The sequence below is a fragment of the Lepidothrix coronata genome, unplaced genomic scaffold, assembly GCF_001604755.1.
Source record: "Lepidothrix coronata isolate B3197 unplaced genomic scaffold, Lepidothrix_coronata-1.0 Scaffold130, whole genome shotgun sequence".
In the NCBI taxonomy this organism is placed as follows: domain Eukaryota; kingdom Metazoa; phylum Chordata; class Aves; order Passeriformes; family Pipridae; genus Lepidothrix; species Lepidothrix coronata.
Genome location: NW_016690310.1, coordinates 709,876 through 733,443, shown reverse-complemented (window position 1 = coordinate 733,443; position 23,568 = coordinate 709,876). Strand labels below are relative to the sequence as shown.

The 23,568-nt window shown below is 37.2% G+C and overlaps 1 protein-coding gene across 2 annotated transcripts in view; it reads right to left on the bottom strand.

Annotated features, from left to right (window-relative positions):
• SHANK2 (SH3 and multiple ankyrin repeat domains 2) overlaps window positions 1–23,568 on the bottom strand; it is a 330,841-nt gene that overhangs the window by 127,267 nt on the left and 180,006 nt on the right. For both annotated transcript variants that reach the window (XM_017826777.1, XM_017826778.1), the window contains 2 exons: window positions 6,939–7,021; window positions 5,197–5,321 (listed from right to left, as the gene is read on the bottom strand). In XM_017826777.1, coding sequence (XP_017682266.1) covers window positions 5,197–5,321; window positions 6,939–7,021 — 208 coding nt within the window. The remainder of the gene's footprint in view (window positions 1–5,196; window positions 5,322–6,938; window positions 7,022–23,568) is intronic.

Sequence of the window (23,568 nt, the reverse complement as noted above, 5' to 3'; positions counted from 1 at the left end):
CGACAGCCTTCATTTGAAGAAGTATCAGGGGTTTGCTTGTGCTTAATAAACATCATTTTCAGATGACACCAAGAGGATGAGGAGTTAACAGAAATAAGCTTTTTCCTCTAATGGTTGGTTAAATCAAACTATGTGTCAATTAAATATACAGATTTAAAAATAATAGTGGTCAGAATAGGTGTGTAATATATATAAAATCCTAGAATGGTTTGGGTTGGAAGGGACCTTAAAGACCATCCAGTTCCAACCCCCTTATGGGCAGGGACTCATATATATAAATATATATATATATATATGCTCAAACACTGCAGTACTACTGCAGCTTTGGCAAATGTCTCCTCATTAAAAAGATGCAAGAATCCTGTTTGTATAGCTGAACCAAAACCTGGACTAGATGCTGTCTAGGAACAGAACAGCTCTGAGGTTGGCTGTTCTCCTGCCAAAGGGGAGGCTCTCTGCATGGGCAGGAGCAGCAGCCAAGCTGGCACCAAAAAATCCCTAATGCAAGACAGGACCTTACTCTTTTTGTCCACCAAAAGGCCTAAATGTGAGAGGCAAACACAGCACAGGAATATGTAAGAATAATGTTGGGTTTGCTCTATTCCTCCTATACACAATACTAGGGAGGCTCTTCCTAAGTCCTGCATGGAGCTGGGATCCACACTTCCAGGAGGGTATGAGCAAACTTTCAGTTGCAATGTGATAATCTCTGTTATTAAAAAGACACCAACAAAGCCTCCCTTTATTTCCAAGAGAGAAAAAAATTCATGGTCCCCATGAGGGTGAAAAAAGAAATAATTTAGATTTCTATCTGGTGGTAGAAGCCAGCAAAGTTCACACTAGAAATAAGAGAAAACTCAGCCACTGGGTAATTACTGAAGATTATGGAGGATGGGAAGGTTTCTCTGTTGCTAAAAGGATTTAAATCAGAAACACATGGCTTTGTAAAACCACTAATTCACCAAGCCACTGAATACCAATGTAAGGCATAACAATGCTGTGCTTGCCAAAAATATTCATAATTGCTATAGTCTAAGCTGCAACAATAAAGTTAAAAGTTTGCTTTCCAGATCAGATTTGAAGTTTGCATAAAGAGCTGGAATAAAACAAACACGTGACCTACTGCTAAATATTAAAGTTACTTGTGTGTGTAAATTGTTAAAATATTTCAGATATTTTAAATGTCTCCCTAAATGTTTATTGCTCTTTTTTACATATAGTCAGAGGATAAATATCTTTAATACAATGATAAAATAATGCTGTCTGCAATAAAATGGCTATTTTTCACCTATCACTACTTGAAGAAAAGTTTGTACTAGTAAATTGTATAAGCTCTTGAGGTTAAAAAAATACAGGCAATTATATTACTTTGCATGTTTTACTATAAGTACCAACTGAAGAGTTCTGCAGCAAAACGATGAAATTTCTTCTATTACCGTCTCTGGTTTTGATCTTCAAATTAAACATTGAATTTTATCTTTTGATTTCTTAAATGAATAATTCACCGGTTTTGTCTAGTTTACATTTTAACTGGAATGTAAATAAGCAGCCATGCTATTCCAAAGACAATAACATTTCCATTTATCTGGAAAAATAAGAGATTTTATGGCACAATAATGCAAATTTCAATGCCTCATTTAGAGAACAAAAGTGTTATTTTGGTAAAATATTGCAGCATTAACTGTGCTTTCTGAGTATTGATATTATAACATTATTGTTTGTATGAGATATGCTCATGAAATAAAAACACATATCAAATCATGCAACACCTGCAAAACAGCTGCACACTCATGAGTACAACAACAGCAAATAGTTAATAACCCACTGGGTTTTAATTTAGAAAGACAGTCTACGTCCTACCACACTAAAAACCCCCCAAAAACTATTCTTGAGTTAAAAGAGGTCTTCCAGTTTAATGGATTTCTTTATTCAAAGAGAGTTAGCTTGTGTATGTCAGAAAAGTAAACCTCCAAAGACAACACACCCCCAACTCAGAGAATTCCTGAAGTCATGTTTCAAGGCAGAACTCTCTGAACATTTACAAACCTGAACAGGTGCAGTGTAGAAATCCAGTCACTGATGAACTATCAATGACTTACAAAGGCTTTCGAATTAATGATAGTTGTAGGTTTTTAAATCCCTTTCTAATGGAAACTTATTAGGTTGGATAGCACTTGCTCTAATATGTTGCTTTACTTTTTTTGTCTTTTTAATTTGGCAGATATCAAGATTCAAGAAAACATCAACTAAAATAGTGAAAAATAACAAATAGGGTTATAACAGCCAAATCACAACCATCCTCTTTTTCTGATTGTTTATCAAAGCTAAGAAAAAAGTGACATGGATTGGCATCCATTGAATTGCTCATGAAAATCCATATCTAATGACAGTTGTCTCTACCTCAGTCTTTCAGCTCTAAAAGTAGTCATGCACTTTTCCAGTCCATTTGGTCTGTGCTCATCCAGGAAAGTGACTACACACTTCACAATTTTTATCACAAAATCATGACTGGGTTTCAAAGAAAGAGAAAAACCATATACAGTCAAAAATTTCCATGAAGACTCTGTGAACACTGTTTCCAAAGGCAAGTGCAACATTAATGTCTGAAGTCTCATGCTAAAATTAATTGTACAGGTTGGACAGATCAGTATTAAAGTATTTAATATAGAAAACTTGTAAACTTGATAAAAATTCAGTCATAGGATATCATTCCAGCCTTGTTCCAGATAACACGCACTCCATTTACCTTTTCTTCCTTTTCTGTATAGATCTTTTATTTGTTCTGCTCAACATGCATCAACTCCAACACTGAACTATCACTATGCTTCGTAGCTGATTTTGAAGTTTTACTCCCTTCAGAAGATTCCAGACAAGAACTACACATGAAGAAATGATGCCTTGTCTTCTCCTACCCTCCTGATCTCTCCTGCTTCCAAAGAAAGGATTTATCTTCCTGTCAAACCTGCCTTTCCAGAGTGAGGCTCCTCTTATCTCCATGACCCCAAGCCACTGAACCTCCTCAAGAAGGAGTGAAACATCTGCTCTCCCTCACACTTTGCCCCCTGCCAAAGTGGACTCTCCCTTCTCTGAAGCCTGTTGCTTGCTGCAAGCATTATAAATGGGACTAATTAGGATCCTAGTTGCCCATTAACTCTTTTATTATCCATGTGACATTTATGATGAATGCATTATATTACTTACAAATGGCTGAGTTGGCACTTACACACAGCAGCATAAACTTTAGAGTCAGGGGAGAAATCATTTAGCACTAAGATAGACTAACTGCACCATGTAAATTGAAATCTTCTGGGTTCAACATAAGAAATAAAGGAGTTTGGCATTCCTAGAAGTGCAGGTGGACCAGTCACTTATACTTCAGCATCAATATCTTTTGCATCACTGTAAATACCTTCAAAGATGGCTTTCTCTCACAGCCAGTACCATGCACTGCACGTTGTCGTAAAATAGAAAAAAATCCTGCCTTTCTCCAACATAAAAGTCTTCTGCAAGAGCAAAGTTGTAATTTCTCACGATTAGCATTTCCTCATAATAAGTTGCAAAATTCAGACAGGAATAACCCCGATGAACATAAATTACACAGAAATGGATTTGATTTGCATGTAATAATGGCTTCTTTTGGAATTAATTACAGATATGCTGGAGTATGGATTAACGTCCTGATTTAGCAATGGATGTGCATGTTTAACTGCTCTTCTATGCTAAGGCTAGGAGTAAATTGTCTAGACAATTAATTATCATTCTTCCCTCATTTGCCAAAAAAGCAGTAAAGCTTTGTGCAGAACGAGTTTTTGCATCCCTTCAGAGATCTTAAAAAAATCCATAGGCATAGTTGTCATTCTGTAATGCTCTCCATTAAATTGCACATTATTCACCATCAAATCTATCTGTGAAATCTGCCAATAGAGACTACGCATACTTCCTAAAAGCCTAACAAGAAATCAACTTCTAAAAATAAAGCCCTGTTTAAAAAGACCCACCTAACATCAATAATGATAGTATTGAAAGGATCCTTGCCTAGAGAACACAACAGTACAATTTTTAAGTTGGTCTTTAATGGTTTACTAAATGCTTATTCTTAAGTAAACAAACAGTAAGGGAAATGTACTTTGAAGGCAGAGATAAAAAAGCACATCTATTTACTTTAGGAGCCTGCAAAGCCCGTTCTTTCATTGCTCCACTGTGAAGAAGTGGTGCAACTATTTAAATTCAATCACCATGGGATTTCAAGGCACAGAACAAAAAAAAAATCTGCATATTATACTCTCTCCCCAATGGAAAGAGCGGCTCTGCTGAAATAAATGTAGCACCAGCAAATACTTTCCCAATATAGATATGTGATGGAAGGAGGAAGCATAAAATAAAACTAAATCAATAGATCTTACAGACAAGACTTGATCAATCCATCCCAAAAGATCTATTTTCAGTACCCAGTTGAACAGAATCATAGCATCCCTTGGCTGGTCATGAAAAGGTTGCAGAGGGGAAGAGGAAGAAAATCCCAAATCATTATTTTGATGCAAACTGCCCAGTAACACACAAAAAGAGAACCACCTATTTAACCAAAACCTAAAATACTGACCAAAAATCCTCCAAAATATCAAACGTGGAGGTACTGTTGGTATGAATGGAGTATTTAAATATACTCCTTTTTATAAGGCAATTTATACTGCAATAACATCCATTGCTTCTTTTCTGTATTTACAGTGCACTGTTAGAACAATTCGATTTCAAGCCAAAGTAATTTGCTTTATTCTCCATGGTTACTAAACAGCACTAGACCTCAGATATTTCCGATTGCAGAAAAAGTCATTAATTTTGGTTACTCTCTAAAAATACTTAGAAGAAAACAGAACTGATAGCCTACAGTAAATATTGAAATGAATCTAAATATCTTAATTACAAGAATAAACCCTCCCAAATATCTCTGAGAGTATTCCCAAAGAAAAAAAAGAACAAGCAGAAAATTCCCAGCCAAGCTGACCACTGCTCTCTGTAACTGCTTTCCTAAATGCTGCATGAGGTTTTTAAATAGATCAAGTGAAGCACATTACTAGTGTTAGTCCATAGAACTTCCTACTCAGAAGCATCACACACTTTTTCCAAAGTCAATTCTGCAGTGGGAACATCCCTATTTCCCCAACAGAACACTGAGAATCAAATTTCAGGATCTCCTACCTCGATCAAAAAGTCTCCAGTTCTCAGGCCAGCTTGCCATGCTACTCCCCCTTCATCCACAGATTCCAAGTACTGCAAAGCAGGAAAGGCTGGAGTTGGGGTGAATTCTTCAATTGGTGTGTCAGCTTTAAAAATAAATACCACATTAAAAAAAGAAAGTTATGGAGTGCTTGCAAATACCACTTGACTACAGGCCTATTATTGGCCATTCAAATTTAGGGTTAAAAAATGGTGGGTGCTGAAAGTAAGAGGATCCCAGAGGAGATCAGGATGTGGGGACAGAGTGAAATCTCTCTGCAATAGCAATCCACAGGTCTTCAATTCAGAGGGGAAAACACATGCTTCTTTACTGACTCAAACCAGATCAAGGTGTATGAGGCAATAGCTGGATCCTGAGTATTCCAGGATATTCAGTATTAGTTCAAGTAACCCTTTCGTGCGCCTGGCAAAATGCTTGGCAACATCCAACTAGAAATGAATTATGTACTGTAGCCAGAGGAGAGCTCCTGGCCAAACTGGGGGAGGTGATGGGTGGGGTGGGAAAGGATGTCAAAGATTAAACAGAATTATTCCATCTCCACATAGATGTGTGTAACAAAGAAGAGACCAAAATAAATCACTTTTCAGGAAAAGAGGCACAGCTGGCCCTGTAACAACTCTCCCTCTCCCTGTGTCACATACACAGACAAGCAGGAAAGTCCTTGGGTCTTTCACCTGAGGTGCCTTCCCTGCTCCAGAGAAAATCTGGAGAGAATTGCTGGGCTTACCCAGAGGAGTAACCTCTGCTCAAAGCACAGATAACTCCCACCAGTGCTCAGGGAAAAGGTCGTGCTGTTGCCTTTCCTATTTACAACTCTAAAAATTTTATTTAGCTAAGCCTAGAAAAGCTTTTAGAACCCTGAAAATCTATGGTGGCCCTGCTTTAGGGGTGGGGAACAGGGAGAGCAGAAACCATGTCCCAAGAATGAAGACATGGAACAATTTTCATGCTCAAGCAAGGCAAGGGAGAACCCATGTAAAATGAGGGGGAGCAAGAGATGGGACATACCATCATACATATCTCTTTTAAATACAAAAGGAGCAAACTGCACTGAAAGTTAAAAAGCAGAGCATTAAATAGAATGCCTTTTTTAACTCTTAAGAATGCCATTATTATAGATTTTAGGCTACAGGAAAGTACCATGCAGTTTAACATATGAACAGCTTTAAAAATGAGCACACTACAGGCCATGCAACATATGTGCAGCTTCTGAAGATATAAAAAAAGATCATATTTTCATACTAAAACTGCACCAATGTCACCTTGCAGAAGATCCACACCTAATTTAAAGAAAACATCACTCTCTTGTCTATTCCTACTCACAGACCTATTTAAATACACTGACATATGAAATAAAGAAGTGGGTTTTATAAGGAAAGCAGGTTTCCCATAGTTAGGTAAACTGCATGACAAAACAGGTTAATGACAAAATATCACATACAGCAGCACAATAAAAATACAAAACTTTCTCTCCCCCCAAATGATTATACAGTGCTTCTCCTATGTAAAAATGCAAACTGCTTCAAACAGAAGCCACTAAAATCCATCTGAGTAGTATAGCATACAGAGAATCCTGTTGTCTAGCAACCAAGTGCACCAAGAATAATTCCTGCTTATATTCCAAGATGTATAAATTTCTTCATGCCACTGCACATCACACACACACACACACACACACACACACACACAGAGAATCACATACCTTTTGCCCCTCTGAGCACAAATCCAAATCCTTCATTGTCTTTTTTCTGCAGGACCACTGCCTTTTCTTCTATTATGCAGTCACTGTAGAGAGAATTCCGAGGATAGCGACCATTATTACATCCCTTCATCACCACTGTAGTAGCTGCTCCTCCAGTGTGCAGGTTCATCATCATCACAGCCCGTTAATCAAATAATATTGCAGTAACCGAGCATGGGAAAATACAGAACAAATAGCAGCGAGAGGAAGACAAAGACCGAGCTTGATGATAAAAGAGAACATGACAAAGCAACTTAAAAGGAATAAAAAAGGCAGAGAGGAAAAAGAAAGAAGAAGAAATCATGCATGGTGGCTTGTGTTCTATATGAATGACTGGATGAACATGTGATCATGTAATCTGTGGGCTAGCTAGGACTCTAAAAGGAAAAAAAGTAAGTGAACTGAACGACAGTATCATTAATAAACTCCTCAATCGTGGATGTACCAGATGCATCTTCTAGTGAAGCCAAAATGAAACCAACCAGAAGAAAAATGAGGCAGCATTTTAAATTTAAAGATAATAAATTATGATTTTCTATTAGCTAACTAAAAGGCACAAATATATTCTGAAAGCTATGCCTTGCATCAAAAGCCCTTTTTCAATCCTATTGAATGTTGCATGCTGCAAGAATCCCACATGATCATCTGACAGCCTACAATGCTAACAACGTGCAGCTGCCTTGGCGTCATCAAGCACAAATTTCCACAGCATCAAGAATCTGCATAATTTGAAATAGTAACAAGGCATGCACAAGCAGGAAAAACACATTTCTAAGGAATATTTCCTCTCCTCTGATAAACAATTAATATCATAAAACAAGGAGATGGTGTAAAGGACTATTTATGTAAGCAGTGTTCCCTTAAAGAGAAAGTAGCCTTAGGAATCTTGCTGTCATTGGCTGAGATAAAAGTAGATGGTAGATGAAGAAAATGCATAAAATACACATTAAAATGGGACCTTTCAGATACAGTGAATGATCTGTAAAAGCCCTACATTAGTACCTTTCATTAAATAAGAGGTTACTAAAAATAATCTCCAAGCAAAAAAGGCAGAAAAAAATTTTGAAAGCTCTTTTAGGTATAAAATCATTGCACAGCACAAGTTGCATGACATTTTTAGCAATAAAGGCAGTGTCAGAGGTTAAGTTCATGGATTGTAAGCACTGCAAGCCATGCTGCTTTAAAATACCTACAGAACTATTTCAGGTACAAAGAAGTATGAGCAAGTTTTCTTTTCTTAATTTTTTAGCACTCAACTCCTGCTACCACTGGTCTCATACAGAATCCAGTCTCTAAAGCAGATCATGCAACAAAAGACCAGATCTGCTTCAGAGCCATTAATAATCCCAGAGGGGAGGAGGAAACTAAATAAAGAAAAATTGGTGTGACCTTTTTATTTAAAGCTCTGAACAAAGAGAAGGATGATGATATCAGGACACCAATGGACAGCCTCCAAACTCCAGATTTTTCATGTGTCATAGACTATTGTTTTGGTGACTTTCCAACTCTGAGGGATGAAATTTCGCACTACTGCTAAAGCAATGATGTAAGTATGGCTTCCAAATCACAGAATATTTAACACCACACAAGAATTAAAACTACCACAATGGTGACTTTGTGAGCAAGAGATGATCTCCATAAGTACCAACAGCTCTTGCACACTGTCTCTCAACCTACCATTATTTACTGTATCATTGAGACATTACCTTTTCTAACAATGAATACCCCTGCTATGGAAAGGATATAACAAGAAAATGCCCGTTTATTGAGGAAGCCAAACTCACTTCTCTTCAGGGATATCAAGGTGGGATGGAACATGCAACTCTCAGAGCCCATAGTGGAGCACCAAAGTTCTCCATCACCATCCTGATGTTATAAAAGCTCACGGATCCTGCCAGTGTATTGGCTTATTTCCTTCATTCCACCACTCCCATTTTCCAGATGGGGCTCTGTCTTCATCCACTGAAGAGTCAACAGCAAAACTGGCTCTAGCCATTTTCTTAACACTCAGTCAAATTAATAGAACCATTTCCTTCAAGTTTCCTTGTAACCAATCAATGGCTTAATAGACATTAGGAGGCAGATGAGAACCTGATCACAGCAAGGGTTCAAAGAACACCTCTCCCCTACCCAAGTCCCACTCTCCCCTCAATTCATTAAGATACAGAATTAAAAGCTTATCAGCCCAGTGCCTCCACAAACCTTTCTCTGATTCTTTCATCTCTGTTGACAAAACCAAACAAATCCATAATATCATTCCTTAAGAAGCTGAAAGCTGAAGTTGCAAAAACAGTGCTCGGAAAACTTGAGATCAATTCCCCTGATCAATATTAGGCTTCTACAACTAAAACAACAGGCATCTTAAGGTCCTTCCACACTTGGCTAATGAAATAAATAGGCATTTTCAAGTAATATTCAGATTAAAAGTATAAAAAACACCTATGATTTTCTTTTCAGTACAGCACATTTATTGCATAAACTACCCAGTTTAATACTTCAATTTGGATATATAAAGTGAGAATACTAAACTCCCAAAATTTTACAAAGTTTTGAGTTTTACATGCAATGGGGAGGGAAGAGGAAAGAGAAGCACAACATGATTCTTGGTAAGATAACACACAAACTGATCTCTATTTTTGACAAATATAGCTTACTAATATAGGGTATCAGTCATGTACTACATAATGAAAACAACATCACAACCTGTAAAGTAAAAAATATAGGTTTGAAAAAAATCAGATGTGTAGCCATTTTTCCTTATTTGTGTACTAGGAGAAGGGGATTACAATAATCTTATGGCAGGAGCAGTTAAAACTTTTTAAAGCAATACCAGAAAGCAAACTGATTCTCCACACACCCCCTGGTGCTGCAGAGTGAAGAACCAGCAGCGGAAAAAGGATGGAAAACCAATAAGCACATAAAAGTGAACTGAGCTTGCAACTTCCACACCCCTTCTCCCAGCAAACTCACTTTGAATTCCCAAGAGGAGCGGGCAGAAGAGGGGGAAATTTTAACCCCTGGCTGTTTGCAGTGTGCTTTTTGTTTGCTTTGCCATAAGAATTTTATTGTCTCAGAGTCAGGGTGGATCCCTCCACTCAAGGTCTGCTCACAGTCTACCTTGTCTTGGCAGGTAAAGTGGTGCCGAATGTGAAAGTAGGTCAAAATTTCTCACCATGAGCCTTCTTGGCAGCAGTTCTTTGATCATGAAGGTGTTGTAAATACTTAGCAGCAGAATTCAAACAAGGTAGAGCTACCAGTGACAAATGAAGGTGACATTACATTAGAAGCCTGTTCAGAGGGCTCAGCTCAAGCAAGAAGAAGAGGCATTTCTCCCCAGATGCTTTCAGTGCTCTGCACAGCTCCACATGAGGCTGAACAGTCCCTGCTGCTTGTGATATGCCAAATTTTAATAGGTAAAATCCTTAAAATCCATTTCTGTTCCATCTCAAACCAAAATTAAACAGTCTCCATTTCAGAGTCGAGTTCTCAGAATATTACCAGTTCCATATTATAGTAATAAAATGAGTAATTTTAAAATCAGTAGCTCATTACTGGGCATGCACTACTTTGACTTTGGGCTCTGTGAGACCAAGATTCATTGTATACAAAGTTAAATGCAAAAGACATCCTACCAAGTGCAGAATAGTTTTGCATGAAGCACAATCATAAAAACTTGAGGTCAAAAAACCCCAATCAATCTAAATCTTTGCTTCATTCAAACAGTAAATACTAGAAAATATACTTGTTCATCAGTTCATGTAGCTTCTTTAACAATTTAAGAATCGTGCAGAGCTGTTACTATTTCCATAATTTTATAGTCTTGCCAATGGAGAAAGGGAAATACAGAGATTTACCCATGGTCAGACATGAGTTTTGAACTCAGCACTGTTACATTCAACATAACAACCATGGTTTGTGTAGGCTTTTCAAAACAGCAAGGATTTCTGCTGACAGCCCATTAGGATGATACTTGAGGAAGGAAGTAGAAATGTCAGGTCCTTCATAAAGATCTGCATGAAGAAAATAAAGGCTGAAGCACAGGTTCCTGATGGAGGCAAACCCATGAAACCCAGCTTCCCTTTTCTCATCTACAATAACTACACCCTCTCCTAAAGCATGACTTATTCCACAAGTTAAAATACTAAATTACAGAGATGGAAACTACCAGGACTACAGGATGTATTTAGGTAAGTTTGTATCAAGTATATCATTGCTGATTTCAATCTGAAAAACAGCATGTAGAGTACACTCCACTGAAAATTATCATAATTATCTGGAAACAAAGTGGCTATTGGGGATATTGTCAATCTCTCCCTAAGGCAGAGAAAAAATGAATTTAAACAGGAATTATTTTCCTGATTCTCGGCAATCGTGTATCTCCTAGAAACATAATCTAAGTGGAACCTTTTCAGCTTCAACAAACTGGACCTCAGCCTTCCAAGGCAGGAGTTATTTGACAGTTCGCAAAAGAAAGTCAAATATCAGAGTTACAACTGAGTGAATAGCCGCCTCAGCCCACAGCCCCTTCAGTCACATGGCTTGCTCTACCTCAAATGAGAAGTTACTCTCTCCAAGATCACTTCTTTCAGTTGGCCAAGTAAATCTAAATCTCTTCATTAGCTCATTTTCATGCCCTCTCCTCAGCACTCTTGCAATTGCAATCTTTTTGAAAGATCTGCTGAATTCGCAACTACATCTTAGAACAATCAAATATCCTGCCCGGTGTGATAAAATGACATCTAAATCATTCCACAAATTTATATGCAGTGTCTGAATGCAGTCACACTAATTCCTTTCAGGCTAAGACAGCCACTTTATGGTGGTTATGTTCAAATCCATAAAAGGGAATTTGGGAAACCTGTTCAAGATGAAGAGCTCTTTTCTGCATGTTCTGACAGTCAATCCGTGTTAAAGGCACATCAAAAATATTCTCTCCAAGTATTTCCCTTTTTTTTTTTTTGCAAGTTATGTGACCTGGCACCGTGTAAAATAGAAATTATGTCTACAGAGTATCTTACTTTAAGATATAGCAAACTTCCAGTGGGAAAACATTTACTGTTATTGCTGGAAGGGGTCAACATTACTATTTATAGTCATCTACTCTAATGACTTCAGGAAAATTGGCTAATCCTAGTAATTAAGGCCTTCAAGATTAATGAAGGCTCTGTACGTGATTGCTCAAGTTTCCCAGGCATTGATCATCCATCCATGGGTCTCACAGAAGAGCCTCGACAGCTCTGGCGTAACGTGCACTGCAGTAATCACTTGCTCAAGAGGTTTAAGCTACACCAGTGACTGTGGTTCTGTGCACAGCAAATATGAAAACACACAGACTTGTCCCTGCCCAACCCACTGAGAATCCAAACAGAAACACTGAGAAGTGGCCAACCATATATTCAAATTCACAGGAACCTGTAATATGTTCACAGAATCACAGAGGTTTGGGTTGGAAGGGAATTTAAAGATCATTTCATTCCAACCTCCCTGCCATGAACAAAGAACCTTCCACATGTTGCTGTCATGTGCAGAGATCAATCCTAATTTCAGTCATGTAATGACTGAAATTAGGATTGTTCCTTTAGAACAAATATTTATCTGGAAGTTTATAGCAAGATATGTTTGGGAGGAAGAAAGTATTTTTATTTTCAAATAGATGGTTAAGTGCCTCAGCATTATACTCAGGGAAGAAGCAACCCATCATTACAATAGAAATACTGAGCAACAGTAAACTTTAAGTTGATAAATCCCTTACTAGGTAGCTGAAGATAGAAGCTCAAGGAGTATAATGATGGTACAATAATTAAAATACAATGGAGAAGGGATGAACAGAATCACACAGAACTAAAAATTCTCCAAGTCATTTTGCTATTTCACCAAAAAAAAACTCAGTTAAAAAATCAGGGCTGCATATGGAAGTGCAGCCAAATGTTAGTTGTGTTGGCACAGCTGGCACTCAAGCAAAAAACCCCCGAGAAGTAAGAAAAGATCACCATTACTCTTCCTTGCACCCAGTTCCTCTTTGGCTTTATAATTTGTGGCAAATAACTTCAAAATGCAATAGAAAGGGTATATTTTAATTTCTCCTGGGTGAACTCACCATAGCCATGTCTTCCTTAGCTGGCCAAGTAAAGGAATAGGAAAATAAGAAAAGGTGCTTCAGCACTATTCCTACAACATTCCTATATTCACATATTTGTCTTCCCAATCTCCTGTATCAGTGCTGTTCCTACAGAGTTCAGTAAACATCATGTAGAGCTCTTTGATCAGGAGAACAGCAAGGCTGTAGATTTTGCTTTGAAATTTCTTGATGAAAGAGGGATGTGTCAAACTGCAGCATGCTTGAAAAGATGTTTAGATATTCCCCGATTCCTGTATCCAACAGGTCTCTACTCCACAGTGGGGAAATGACACACTACAGTAAAACCTGATGGGGAATAGAAATTCTTCCACCTAAAGAGGTGTTTCATTCACACTTTTAAACAAGCAATCAAATCTTTATTGCATTTTGAATACTTGATACGCTGGGTGAAAAATGAGCAGTTCCTCACTAAGTTGCCAAAGCCACAAATATCAGTCATGATGTGATTCAATGAGAATTAGGAAATCAGAAAGATGGTGCTGCTTTTTCCAGCCTGTGATTGACAGAGGTGTCCAAAAGATTAATCATCGTTAAACAAAAGCAACCTATGTTAAAGAAAGTAAAGGTGCAAAATATTTCCATGGATTTATGCTATAAATCTTAAAAAACAAAGGTTTTAAAAGAGGAACATTAAATTTCATGACAGAATTGCAAAGTAGCTCCACAGTTTCTTTATGTAGAACCAAAGAAGAGACTTCCTCTTTCTCAGTCCACATTCTTTTATTCAGCTTTTAAATACACTTAATATCATATTCTTGCTGTGTGGGAGAAGGGGGTAGCTAATCTAAAGTAATACTTTTCAAGTCAATTGATTTGGCCAGTAGTACTTTTGGTTTTTCCCTCTGTTTTCACCTTAAATTGCTGAAACTGCAACAATTAAAATAAAATACTGATATAGCAAACCAGAAAGTCAAGCAGCTTCCTGAAAACAGAAATCCAGTGAAAGCTTAATTTTGTGTTATATATCTTATATATCCTATCTCAGGATAGGATATGAAGGGGAAAAAATTTCAATGGTAAATTCATAACCCTAAATGAATTTATATATACACACTATATATAGGATACATATGCACTCATATGTACAGATGTATTGATATCCATATATGAATATATATACACACAGAACACAGTTAGTATTATAGCCTTTTTAAAGGCAAATATTATTATTCTTTTGCATCTGCACTGGTAGAGAGGAAAGAAAAAAGCATGGGGGATGAGGAGAGTGGCAAAATGAGCTTAAAAAAGTAAAAGCTTCATTTCTCTATATTAATTAATTTCATTTGTATTTTATAAATGAACAGTCAATCCAAATATCACATATGACAAAGCAAAAACCATCACAAAATATGCAGGCAGGTGTCCTTCTAGCAGAGAACATGAGTTTTACAATACAGAGTCCTTCAAACTATTTCATCCAGATGTTCCATCTCTCCCATTAATATTTTGGGTTACAGAACACTTCACTTACACCTGATACTCAGTAGCAATTTTCAGTCTTAATTATCAAGCAATTGAACAACTTAAGGCTGCACTATGAAAATATTAATATTCATTGCTCCCAATATGAGCCCTGAGCAAATAGACTGTACAAACACATATGTTTATGGAACTAGAATATTTATCCACCTTACTGTGTGATTTGTATTTTTCTACCCCAAACCAGCTGCAGTTCAAGCCACCAAACCACATAGAAAAAGGAATTTTCTCCTTAATCACCTTAACATATAAATTATTTAGACACAGTTTTGTAATTTTGTTATATCCGCCTTCCTCAGGATTTCTTCACTTGTGTTTCTATAATACACTTTCCTCACATTTTGAGTTAAAAAATAAAACAAACAGAAAGAGTTTTATCAACACTTTAAAAATGTGTCACAAGCCCTTTAAGGCCGCAGTTTGACATTGCAGGTCTTTAAAACAATTATTAAACTCACTATACATTTTCAGATCGCAACTTGATTTGCCCAGAGAGTTTAAACAAAAATAAATTATGAAATCGAGAGAAGAAACTGGTGATTTCAGGACTGGTGATAACCATCAATTTCAAATTAGTTTTAAGGTATCTCTCAGGTTTTCTATCACACCCTGTTTGCTATTATTGTTTGGAATTATCATCCTCCTGTCCTGCATTCCTTGGAAACTAAATACAGCTGTAACCACAAGAAATGTGAGTAACCCTGACTGTTCGTTTCAGCTTTACAGAGGTATTTCACTTAAACGTCTATATGGTACAAAAGAGCACTGAAATCCTCAGTGTTAAAATTCCTATAAAGTTTTCCACCAAAAGGTTTTATGCCTTTAGTAAAAGGTGTCTTACAACTAAGTTTAAAGTTCTGTCTCAAAACAAATGAAGCCTCAACAAAGGCATAAAGTTTTTCTGAAAACATCTTCCCACTTTATTCTTCTCCAAGAGCTTTAAAAATACATTGTGGAGTGAGAAACTTTGATTTTCTAGGATTTTACAGAAAGGACATATAGAGGTGATGTGAACCACAGTTTAATTTTCACATATCCTTTTAAAAATCCTGACTAATCACCACTTTATTTTACAGTCTCATTAATATCAAAAAGGAGGTGGCAACTCTACCTTTTTTTCTGAAATATATTCTCCCTCTCCATTTCTCTAATTGCACTAAGTCCTTGAGTTATTTTAAGCCTAAATTATTTGCTTACTTACCTGAAAAACAGCTTGAGAAATGTCCATCTTAAGAGCTCTCCTGCATCATGATTTTCAGGTATTTTGTCAAAGCATGGCCAGTTTAGCCCAAAATTTTAGTGGCAGTGAAAAATCACTGACTTTACAAATACCAACTGATCAAGTGAGAAAATTCTACATATTTTAAATTGGCCATTACTTCTCTTAATTAAGTGAAGGTCGAACTGAAATCTCTACTTATTGCCCCATTCCTTTGACATTCAACTACAGCTCACTGGTTACACTGACATGCAATTTCTGGGAATATGAAGTTTTTATTTTCTAGGTACTGGAGACAGGTTGGTTTATCATTTCAACTCAATTGAGTAACTAAAGATGCACAGAGTTTAATTTTAAGTGTATTACAGAATTTATGATATTTGAGTAGAGGTATAAACCAGCTCTTCCACAAATATGACAGTGCTTTGGACATGGTAGTCTAAAGGATCATATAATCTACTCAATAGCAACTCTAGTTTTCAATAGTAGCACTCAATTCTTAGTTCTGTTATCTGTGCCTAAAATACTTTCCAAAAATTTTTTTAATTTAAAAGATAGAGAAATTAGAAAACATGTGGGTAACAATCTTTTTCCTAAAAATGTAGTTTTCCTAAAAATGTAGTTTCCTTATATTTAACATTCACTATTCCTCTGCTCAGAATTTTGCCATGAAATCAGTTTTAGTGAAACACTCATTAAAGCAAATCTTTTGTTGATACATTTTAGTCTAAATTAAGCCTTTGTTAGACATTATTTCTCCAGGATACAGGATGATATTTTATGTCAGGGAGAGCAGGAAGCCCCAGCAACATCCCCAGCTACTCAACTGGTGGATGTGCCAATCATTCCAATGGAGCATCCCCATCTGCATACCACAATCCCTGAGGATGTAGGGAGCATCTGTCTCTTGGCTCAGGTAAGGAATAATAGTTTCAAAGGATTTGGATGGAGAATTGCTCCATCCTCCAGGTTCTTGGCATTCAGCAGCAGAACAAGGTGTGGGTTTAAGCCTGAGCAGTCGGACACACTCGGGACTCAAGCCCAGATCTTCTTTAGTCCAGGTGAACCAGCTGTTGCTTGTTCTTTGTAGGGTTTGACTCCACTTGATTTATAAAGAAATACAACTCTAGATCCAACAAAGAAAACAGAACTTTGTCTCAAGACAAACAGAACTTTGTCTCCTCCCATTGACCTCATGTTCTGCACAATGGAAAGGATCAGCTTTTCCTAGAGCATGAAAGTCAACCCACTTCTGAGTTTTTGATCAAGAGGAAAAAAATACATATATTGTTTGCCAGCCACCCTTAGAACTTGCCTCACAGATCAAATTCTCCAAATGCAACAAATATTTGTGAAAATCTGGCTGGAAAGGGGGGGGGAAATAATAAAAGAGTGATTTAAATCACTGCTCCCACTGGGAGAAAACCCACAGTGAGAGCCCAACAGTTATTTGTTCTTTTTGACCTGTCAAAACTTCCAACTGCATCACTTACTGGCACCGTATGGGGGCTTTGCTCACCTAGTGATTAGGTGAGAGGACAGTGGCCAAAGGTGCAGTGGGTCAGGAATTAAAGGTCACCCAGAGGAAGCTCAGTCATCACAGTGGAGGCTGGGACTCAGGAATGGAAAGCACTGATTGCTAGAAACCTAATCATTCTGTTTTTCCCCAAAAAAACAAAAATTTGAATCTCCTCTGCTGCTTGCATCTAATTATGTGGCTCCTGTTTCTAACTAACCTGGTGTGACACCCTCACAAACTTCTCTTTCTGTCTTCACTTTCTGCATTTCCTTCCCTTCCCTTTCCCCTTCCCCTTTCCCCCCTTCCCCTTCCCCTTTCCCCCTCTTCCCTTTCCCCTTCCCTTTCCCTCCCTTCCCCTTCCCCTTTCCCTTCCCTTTTCTCTGTTCCAATTTAGGAAACGTTATTCCACCCCAGGCACAGGACACAGGCTGCTGCTCTCAGTTCTGACATTTAAATCCATCCTCTTCTCCAGCGTCTGGTCAGAGGAGCTGCAGAGGAAATACAGCTGTGCAGGAAATGGCACATCCCCCAGATCACAGCCCTTGCTGTGATCTTCTGTACCCGCAGTCACACAGTTAGGTTTGGACTAGCAATAGAGGTAGATCCTAAAAGTCTTTCAGAAAGAGCGTTTTAACTTTCAGTTTGGGAAAGGATACATATTTTTTTTTAACTTTGATCTTGGAAACTGTTGATCTTCCTTTGCTAACACTTATCATTAAAAATTTAGCAAATATCTAGCCAACAAAATGTCAGACAGATTTTAATCATTACTTAACAAACCATTAGTTCTAAAAGCTAAAATCTTACTGAAGTGGTTTAAGCAAGCATCAATATTAAGGCTACAAACAACTTAAAAATGTACTTAGAACAGAACGAAAACTTTTATCACTTGATAGATTTGCATCTTACTGAAATTATATTAGACTTTCATAGTGCAATTATACTACAGATTTCAATGGAGAGATGCTACAGTTCAGATACACACACATCCCCTTTTGACCTCCTATTCTAGCAATTATTTTAAATATTTGATGCAGTCACCAACATAAAAAGCTCCACCGTGGCAGCACACAACAACAGGGGAGGCAAAGTGCAAAGTTGTTTATTAGCAACTGAAGTAATTTTCATTAGAAATCAAATAACTGCAAATGGAAAACTTCACATTTTACATCTCCACCTGTTCCACAGAGTCTACAATGCCTTAATTATTGCTTAAGTACACATATGCCAATTTTTCAAATTGTATTAAATTATGCTCTTCAAGTTAATGAGGCATCAGGTATTAAAACTGAGCTATCCTGGCCTTTCTGCCTTACATTAAGAGCAGTTCAGTGCTATCAGATTATTATAGTTAATTAATTATTTGAGAACAGACGATAGGCAAGTCCAACAAGATAACTTTAGACATAACATGCACACAAAATAACTTTCATGCTTTGTTTCTACAATTTGACTGTTCTCTGTGCCTAAAAGAACCAAGAGTATCATATATGCAGAGATTTTAAATCACTAAATTCTCAGTGATCATTCAGGTGTAACCACATCCCCGCATTACATGTTTCTAAATATCTATTTCTTTACAACTATGAGCATACTCAGGTGGTTTTGCTACCATCTTGTAGGCAAAAACTGAGCTATGGATATAGGTAAAAAAATTTCAAATACTGCTGCTTTTACTTCTTTCCACCAGAGGAAACCTAGAATTATATTTAATATACATGCCTGCAGGCAAGAACAACTGCAAAATCACTTTCAACTTATTATCAATATCGTAATCACAGAATAAAGTGAGAGGAATTGTGGATTTATTGTTTAAAGTGAATAGCACCATTTTAATATCCTTAATCCAGATCCTGCAAGAGATCACATGAACAGGAAAAATTGACAGGAAACATTAGTATGGTGGAACTGGTGCCATCCAACAGAAAACAAATAAAAAAAAGACCAGTTCATAGAATGATAGAATGGTTTGGGTTGGAAAAGACCCTAAAGATCATCCAGTTCCAACCCCAGATTATTTACTTATAACCCCAATGCAGAAAGACCAATTTATTCTCTATTTAATGACACTTCTCTCAGTGCCTCTCACTGTTCTGCCAGCCTAGGGACAACCAACAGGAAAATGTGGGAAGCAGGATATAAAATATAACAACAGCTCTCATACATTCCTTCAGTTTTTGTGAAGATCTGTTTGCCAGGATTTAGTGGATTGCTGCCAAGTCAGCAGCACTCAGCAAGCACAGATGCCAAGTTCACCATATCATGGACACAGGATTACTGCAGGCGATAACCAAGGGAATATCCCTTTGCTCCTGTCAGTCTTACACTCCTCATCACTTGCAATGACCAGAACTCCACAAAAAGTTTGTCAAATTTTAAATATGTATTTAAACAGATAAGGAATTGCATTTTTCCAGAAGGAAGATTATTTATGTAAAACATCCACAGGAAAACAGATATCAAACTAGATGAAAATATTTCTGCATCAAATTCAGAATTTCCACTAAAAAAAAAGTGTAACACACCTTATGCTTTAACTAACAAGACAGCACCACTTACATGACAGCTTTGGGACAAATTCAACAGGCACATTCTGTGGGTTAAAAAAAAAATTAAATTTAAAAAGCTCTCCACAATATGAATTACAGGGGCAGACAGCTTCAGCTGTGCCAAAGAGTGTCTTTGAGCTGTTTAGGATTAAAGCTTATGCTGGCCTATCTGACAGTGCAGAATGACAACATCAACAGAGAATTGCTGGGAAAGAACATCTGAGAAGAATCTCTCTCTTTTTTTTATGAGGTGTTTGTATGTAAATTGGCTTTTGAAGAGTTGCTTCTGTCAACTTTACACTCCTGGGATGTGGATTCTGCCACCTGACTCCAAGTAGGGACATTAGGGTTAATGAATTAAGCTTTTAATTAAGCTGTCTTACACATACCTTCCATGCTACACCATCCAATTTCCCTCTTCTTCTTCACCCAGAAAAATAGAGCAAAAACCATAAGGCAAATCAATTTGGTCCTGTCATTAACTTCGTGGCAACAAGCCTTTGGAAAGGGTTATTTGTTATTACATCCTGTGAGCTTCTTAATATTGCTGGAGCCACAGGATGGCAAGGAAAGGCATAAAAAAAACTTCTCCCATATAGTGAGTAGGACCATTATAGTGGTGAGAGAAAAACCTACATGTGAAAGTCGATAATAGTGGGAAGAGAAGGCACAGAATAGCCAGAAAACCTTATATTTATGTGCATGTTTCATGATTGCATTGAAGTCGGCATTCAGTTCTGCTATTGACTTTTGCTATTTCCCTGTTCTGGTGGGGGTGGGAGGGAGATGATGCAATTAATGCAGTAGGAAAAGTTTCCACTGTCGTGTTCTAAAGTTTCTAAATTCATGGAGGCAACTGGATCATGTTTTCCAGCAAACCAAGTTTGTCATTTTTACCTAGTACCAAAATGGCTCATATTATTTATGTCTGTTATCACTGTGTAATCAGTCACATCACATTTAAAAAGGTGCTAACATTTCACAATTGATATTAAACAGAAATTAATTCCACATATTTTAATTTGATAACTTCATTTTGCCTCCTCTGATTTTCCTGACTGAACTATTCACTGTCCTTTCTTGAGAGAATTAATCAATTCCCTCACTTCAGTTAAAAAGTAGATTAAAAAATTATCATTTCTAAAGGCTCACCTTATTTTTCTTTTTTTAATAAGTATAGACTTTGTTAAAAAATTTCAACATCCACTCTATGCCTTAGCAATATTTCTGTTATTAAACTGGAATCCAGCTTTGTTGAAGTAACTGATTTAAGGCCTACAAATAATTTTCTTTGAATTAAAAGTAGTCATGAACTTTAAATAGACTTGAAGAGTATTTATAATACTTTGGAAGCCTTTGCTAGGGAAAGAAGGAATCTTTGCCCATCCCACTTGCCACCTCAGCCTCCAGAGCTGCAGCCTGGGAAAAATATTTAGGGAATGTGTATTTACTCCTGTTTGTCCAACGAGAGCTCCTGTTAGCACAACAAACTTTACCTTCTCTCACATGTTGTCTTTGCAACAGAGCCTATCCTTCCATTCAGCATTTGTCCATCTGCATCAGATTAAAGGAAAATGATTGAACGTGATTATTTCTTACAAGATTTTAATAAAATAGTAAAGAAATCCATGTAAATAGAAGCAGTAACAGCAGCAAGAGACGTCACTTTTGAATAACAGGATTAATGTCTGCCATCAGCACTTAAAGCAGATAATAAATTGGACCTGGGAGTTTCAAATATTATATTTGTGTGATATTTAATGACTATTTGCACTGGCAAGCAAGTCTCACTGCCTTTCTCCCTCTTAGTAAGTATCCTACCCATTTTCCTGAAGTTAATGTATGGATAACCGATCTCTTATGCAAAGCTGGAATAGGACTTAATGAACCTCCATTACTCAAGCTGCACATTTTCCTAAAGATGAAAAATGCCATGTACAATGTATTTTCCTGCATGTGAATAAGCCCATTAATACAGATTTCTGAACAGAGTGTTTCTACTCAGCAATTTTTTGCCCTTTGGGAGGGAGAAGGAAAAAAAGAAAGGAGCGGGGACTTCCCTTCACTCCCCCACTTCATCTCCAGAAAGGAACTGGATCAGCTTTGTTAATACTTTGGATTCAGAGCTGTTCTCAGCACATAGGCAACAATTGCCTTCTGACAAATGTTTATTAAACCTGAGTTGCCAGCCTTAAATCTGTTTTACTGTATTTTCCCCCTACTTTGATGGGAAATGATAACAGAGAAAGTCATCAAAGCAGTACAAATACCAAGAATGCTGTTAGTTTGACACCTTGTTTGCCTCTTAATAACTCCCCTCCCTGAAGAAGCCCATGTGAAGAATTAAATCTCTACATACTCACAAGACATACTAATCTCCAACCAGATTCTGAAATGCAAATTCTTTTTCCTCAGCAGCAACACATAAGCACCAGGAAAATTACCATTTAGGATGCACAAAAAGCTGATTTGAAGCCTGAGTCAAGTATCTGAGACAAAACTTTGAGTGCTGTTGCAGTTTTAGGACAGAGTTCTCAAACTCTCTTTTTTTTGTGTGTAAGAAAAAAGTATCAGAGCAGCATTCACTTTGTAAAGGATGCAAAAGGAAGTCTAAATTTCACCACGGTATAAGTTCTCTGTAAATGCCTAATTACAATGACTTGTTAAATTCACTTCAGAGGAACAAGTGTTTTTGTTTCCAGCAATTAATTAGTTTTGGAAACTTAGACACTCAAACCAATTTTTTTATTTTTTCTAGTGTTACTTGATAAACATTCTAGATTATCACACTTTTCTCTGTTTAAAAGTGTGTTAAGCAAGTCTACCTTTCCACTGTATTTCTTGGAATTTCCCATTAATTCTACCCTCTCCTACCTTTCCCTCTCAATTTCCACTTTTACCCTTCAAAATGGATCCACTGTGCTTTGGATTCTCTGTGGAACTCAGGATGAGTTTTCATCAAAGCCTTGCTTTACTCACATTGTGCCGGGAGACCTCTGTTGCTTTCCCTCTCACTGCTCAGACAATTAAAAAATATCAATGCCAGAATCAGGAACAATTGCAGACACATTTCATAAATAATTTATCAATAATAAGGCTGTACAAAACCTCATTTTTTTCTGATAAACTTTCCTTCTCAGCTGTAGTCCTGAATCAAGTAATGTGAATTTTTTGAGAGCTTTACTGTTGCACTACATAAACCTTAAGGAAAAAAAATATAAAAATAAACCACTTTTCCCTCAAACATCTCACACACTTACTATGACTTCCCAAAAGCAGAGCGTGATCCATTCATCCCCAACAGTTCACAGGTTAAAAATACTTGAGCACCACTGAGATGAGGTTCAAGCCCTTGATTTGAATTTGGCTTTTGGTCTCCTGCTTTCAAAATGACCTCTGTAACCACCATTTCAGATGACATTATTCTCTCCCAAGAATGGACCTGAATTTTCTTGGTAAAAGGACAACAAAAAATCCAAATGCTTTAGAATCAACAGCTCCCTCCCTCCAAAAACAAAAAGACAGGAAGGTTTTGATGGAAATGACATTTTCTGATGAAAAAATTATGTTGTTATAAAGTAGCAGAAGGTTTCCAAGTGGAATTATTTGGTACCTCTGAGGCAACACACTGCAGCCACAGCTTCTACTTGTGCAGATACAACCCTATCCATTAACACTGAAACACA